The 5,359-nt window shown below is 56.3% G+C and overlaps 1 protein-coding gene across 1 annotated transcript in view; it reads left to right on the forward strand.

Annotated features, from left to right (window-relative positions):
• Positions 1-2,656, forward strand: part of KLK10 (kallikrein related peptidase 10) — a 4,287-nt gene extending 1,631 nt beyond the window's left edge. Inside the window, exons 3-5 of the mRNA XM_015563664.1 lie at positions 598-872; positions 1,149-1,282; positions 2,407-2,656. Coding sequence (XP_015419150.1) covers positions 598-872; positions 1,149-1,282; positions 2,407-2,559 — 562 coding nt within the window. The 3' untranslated portion in view covers positions 2,560-2,656. The remainder of the gene's footprint in view (positions 1-597; positions 873-1,148; positions 1,283-2,406) is intronic.
• Positions 2,657-5,359: the final 2,703 nt, after the last annotated feature.

Raw genomic sequence — 5,359 nt, forward strand, 5'->3', positions numbered from 1 at the left:
GAGGCCTGGGGCGTTTGAGGGGCGGGTGGTCTCCCGGCTCCACGTGGGGTCCGTCCCGCGATGGTCTGCGCGGTGGCCGCCAGGGGGCAGTGTGGCTCTTCTCAGCATTTCTGGGCCCATCCAGCACCTCCCTCCGCTGGATTGCCCGTGGGTTCCATGTCGGTGTAGACAGTTGTGGGCCACAGACAGCGGTCAAGGAATTTCGCACTAAAAGAAATGGTTCAGCTCATGAGTCTCTATTGAGGGAGACAGAAAAGTGGGGGGACCCTCCCATGTCCCCAGCTCTCCTCTCTTCCGCTCACTCCTCCGCCCTCAGACCCAAGAGTTCAGACCCCCAACCCCTCCTCCCTCAGACCCAGGAGTCCAGGCCCCCAGCCCCTCCTCCCTCAGACACAGGGGTCCAGGCCCCCAGCCCCTCCTCCCTCAGACCCAGGGGTCCAGGCCCCCAGCCCCTCCTCCCTCAGACCTAGGGGTCCAGGCCTTCTAGGATCCAGGATCTAGGATCCCACCCCACTGCCTGGACCCTCCTCCCAGGGACTCAGAGTCCTGTTTCAGTCTCTACAAAGGCTTTGCTCCACACGGCTCCTCCCTCCCCAGGCAGCTGTGGGCCCGCGTTGGGGACGACCACCTGCTGCTTCTCCAGGGTGAGCAGCTCCGCAGAACCACTCGCTTCATCATGCACCCCAAGTACCACCACGGCTCGGGCCCCATCCTGCCGAGACGCACGGATGACCACGACCTCATGCTGCTGAAGCTGGCCAGGCCGGCCGTGCTCGGGTCACGCATCCAGACCCTGCGCCTGCCCTACCGCTGCGCCCAGCCTGGAGACCAGTGCCAGGTGGCTGGCTGGGGCACCACGGCCCACCGAAGAGGCAAGTGCTGAGGGCCCTGTGTCTTGGGCAAGAGGGGCTGGGGGCCTGGACCCCTGGGTCTGAGGGAGGAAGGAACCAGTATCTTAAGAAGCAGGACATGGGTCTAGATTACAGGAGGGAAATCAGGGCTGGAAGAAATATAGGCTTTTTGAGGGTCTGAGGGAGGAGGGGCTGGGGGCCTGGGGCCTGGGATGGGAACAGTCTGGGTGTCTGGACTCCTGGGTCCTGGAGCTTTGGGGCTGGGCCCTGGGAGAACCTGGTGTTTCCTCACATTAGTGAAATACAACAAGGGTCTGAGCTGCTCCAGGGTCAGCATCCTGAGACCCAGGGAGTGTGAGGCCTTCTACCCCGGCGTCCTCACCAACAACATGCTGTGCGCGGGACTGGACCAGGGCCAGGACCCCTGCCAGGTAGGGCCTGCCCGGGGAGGGCCTCTGACCGGTGGGAGTGGACAGAGGGAGGTGATGGGGGAGCAGAGGGTCCACCCTTGTCCCCAACCCCCCTGCCACCCAGCCACACAGCATCCTCCCGCCCAACCCTCTCCCACCCCTACCTCGGCCTCATCCCTGTCAACAGAACTTGGTCCAAACCTATATGCAAATTTCATGAGTTTATTGGAGTCAAAATTTTGAGGACTTGCCCGGCAGCGAGATCTCCAGGGATTGAGAAAATGCTCCAGAGACACGTTCAGAATCGAGGGGAGGAGTGAGCAGGGTGGCCCGGCATCCATGTGATGGTGGATGAAGGAGGCGGGAGAACACACAGCAGGGAAATCTCCGGAAGTGGGTGCCGAGCAACATGGGAGATGCATACTTTCCCATCGGTGGGTGCAGGGTGGCTCACCGCTCACACTCACAGTACATGGTACGGAGATGGCACGGGGGCCCCGCCATCACGGGGAGCTCTGTCTGGCCGCCGGTCTGGTGCCAGCCCTTGTACCGCCCAGGGGGTTGGAAAAGAAGATTACACTGGCATTTCAAAGGCACGTTATCGTAGATGCATGAGAAGGATGGGCAGGCCTTGACGAAGGTGAAGACTGTTATCTTTGTTAAGGGAGCTGTAGGCCTGGGGCATGACCACTCGCTATGACCTGCCCCGATAGGAATTTGCGATCTGACCATCCTGTGAGGTTTCTTGCAGTCTCCGTGCTCCTTCATAACTGTCATGTTGCTACTGTGATGAATCGTCATGTAAATATCTGATGTGCAGGATGGTCTGAGGCGTCCCCTGTGAAAGGGTCGCTGGACCGCCAAAGGAGTCGCGACCCACAGGTTGAGAACCGCTGCTCTAGATCCATCTCCATCCCCTTTCCTGTCAGGAGCTAGAATCTCAGCTCCGTCACGCCTCCATTCTCATTTACGGATCAACATCCATAACCCACGGTCAAAGGCCACCCCACTTTATACCTAACTCCAGCCCCATTCCAGCCTCCTCTCTATCCCAGTCTCTTTCTCCCCTGTCACGACCTCAGTCCCCCAAGCAGCAGCCCTCACATTGGTGCCTGTGTCCGACCGCTCCTCCCTCCTCCCCCCAGAGTGACTCCGGCGGCCCCCTGGTCTGCGATGAGACCCTGCAGGGCGTCCTGTCCTGGGGCGTTTACCCCTGCGGCTCCGCTCAGCACCCGGCCGTCTACACGCAGATCTGCAAATACACTTCCTGGATCGAGAAGACCATCCGCTCCAACTGACCCCACGACTCCTTCCCCGTCTCACATCCTTCCTTGTACAGTCGCCGGACTTTCCCTCCCTCGCCCTGTCCAGAGCTCCGCCACCCGTCCTTACCAGCCAGCACCTCTCCTCTCACCTCCTCCTCCTCTTCCTCCTCCTCCTGCCCCCTGGAGTGCAGGACTTGGGAGCCCGAGAGAGGCCGGGAAGCCAGCCCCTGAGAGAAGCTATCGGCCACCCAGCCTGGCTTCCTCGGCCGTTCTCTGCTGGGTGACCCTTGGGCAAGCCAGAAACCTCTCTGGGCTTCCGTTTCTACCTGGAAAACGAAGACAAAGAAGTGCCTACCTCGTAGACGTGTTGTGAGGAAACCATGATAAAGCGTGTGTATGTGTGCAGATCAGTGGTTCTCAACCTTCCTGAGCCCGCGACCCTTTCATACAGCCCTTCATGTTGTGGGGCCCCCCAGCCATAAAATTATTTTCGTGGCTACTTCATCCATGTCATGTTGCTACTGTTGTGAATCGTCATGTAAATATCTGATATGCAGGATGGCCTTAGGTGACCTCTGTGAAAGGGTTGTTCAACCCCGAAAGGGGTCATGACCCACAGGTTGAGAGCCGCTAGTGTAGATCATGATGGTCATTCTCGGTAAAGCATGACATGGCATGTGGTGTTAGGATCTGTGAACAGGTCCTGGTGACAACATGTGTGACCCTGGGTCTCGGAGAGGAAAGCACAGGGCAGTCCCCAATCCTATCACACGCACACGCACACACACACACCCTCACACACACACACACCCTCACACACATCACACACACACGCACATGCACACGCACACACACGTATGCACACGCGCGCGCCCTCACACACGCGCGCGCCCTCACACACACACACACACACCCTCACATCACACACACACACATCACACACACACACACACATCACACACCCCAGGGGTCTCCATTCCTCAGGGCTGATGGGACCATCCCATGCCCCCCGCCCCCCCGGAAGTTCTATGAAGCATCTCTGAGCCATTTCCTTCCTCCCTCCCATTGTGTCCCATGCCTGGGTCCACCCAAAACCAGTTGGTCCTGCACAGCAGGAGCTGGTCGGGCTTTTAGTCGCTTGGTACCTTCTTTGTCTTCCTGGGGCCGCTGGCACACGAGAGACCTCACCCCGGCTCCCTCCCAGCCTCCGAGGCCAGGGGAACCCTCCTCGCCTTCATTGCTAAGTTCCCAAAAAGAGCCCTCCCTCTGACATTTAGGGGAAATTCTCTTTCTGTGTGTTCAAGCCGATTGCATCCCTTCACCAACCCAGAGCTGCAACCCCCTCCTCCAACGCCCCTAACCCAAGTCCAACACCATCCTTCCCGGCCCCATCCCAAAATGGCTTTGAGGCTTTTGCTCTGAAAGTGGGTGAAGAAGGGTTCTTTGCCTCGCTCTGAGGCTGTCTCCGTGTAAATATTCCTGTACCTGGAGGAGATAATGCACAGGATGTGGGCAAAGCGAATATATGTTCTTGCACCTCCACGTAGCCTGGCGTTTGGAGCGGAAACGTAAGCCGACCCTATGAGCAACAGAAATTTTCCATTCAGCACAGGTGGTTCTTGTGCCCCCATTCGCACACCAGTTTGTTGAGCGTTTATTGGATGGCAGGTCGGGTGCTGGGCTGGGAACATAGCGGTGACCACACGGTCGCTGCCCCCACAGATGACTGGTGCACAGTCCCTGGCACGGACTCCTCCCTGCTCCCATCAGCACACCCAGGAAACCATCATGAAGCATCAGCTGAGTTTGTTATGGGAGGATCGGAAGCAAAGTGGGCGGGGACTCAAAAACTTGAATCATTTTTCTTTTTTTAAAAAAATATTTTTATTGATTCCAGAGCGAAAGGGAGGGAGAGGGAGAGAGAGAGAGAGAGAAACATAGATGATGGGAGAGAATCATGGACCGGCTGCCTCCTGCACGCCCCCTGCTGGGGATTGAGCCTGCAGCCCTGGCATGTGGCCTTGACTGGAATGGAACCTGGGACCCTTCAGTCCGCAGGCCGGCGCTCTATCCACCGAGCCACACCTGCTAGGGCTTGAATCATTTCTCAAAAAAGATTTTTTATTGATTATGAGATAGAGTGGAAGGGAGAGGGAGGAGAGAGAAACATCTATGTGGGAGAGAAGCATTGATCAGCAGCATCCTGCACGCCCCCTGGTACAAACCCAGGTTTCAGGAGCAAGCCTGAAACCCGGTTTGTACCCTGAGTGGGGAACTGAACCGGCAACCTTTCTTTAAAAAAAAAATTTTTTTTTAAATATATTTTACTGATTTTTTACAGAGAGGAAGAGAGAAGGATAGAGAGTTAGAAACATCGATGAGACAGAAACATCGATCAGAGCTGCCTTCTGCACACCTTCTACTGGGGATGTGCCCGCAACCAAGGTACATGCCCTTGACTGGAATCAAACCCGGGCCCCTTCAGTCCGCAGGCCGACGCTCCATCCACTGAGCCAAACCAACTGGGGCTCCTATAATTCTTGAAGGTTGGCTTCCATTTGGCCATTGTATTTTCATCAATATCTAATAAGTAACTCTAAGTAATTCCTGGCAGAAAGTATTACGCTTACCCTGTAATTTAAAAAGTTCATGAGACTAGTGGATTAGGATAAAAGGATTCAGTATTATGGTTAGTAAAAAAATTACGTTTTTCAGTAGGTACAATTTTATTTTTCTGTCCAAATATTAACATGCTTGTTTTAGGGAAGTTGGTATTACTCTAGTTCAGCCGTGGGCAAACTACGGCCCGCGGGCCGGCCGGATCCGGCCCCGT

This window comes from Myotis davidii, unplaced genomic scaffold, assembly GCF_000327345.1.
Source record: "Myotis davidii unplaced genomic scaffold, ASM32734v1 scaffold212, whole genome shotgun sequence".
In the NCBI taxonomy this organism is placed as follows: domain Eukaryota; kingdom Metazoa; phylum Chordata; class Mammalia; order Chiroptera; family Vespertilionidae; genus Myotis; species Myotis davidii.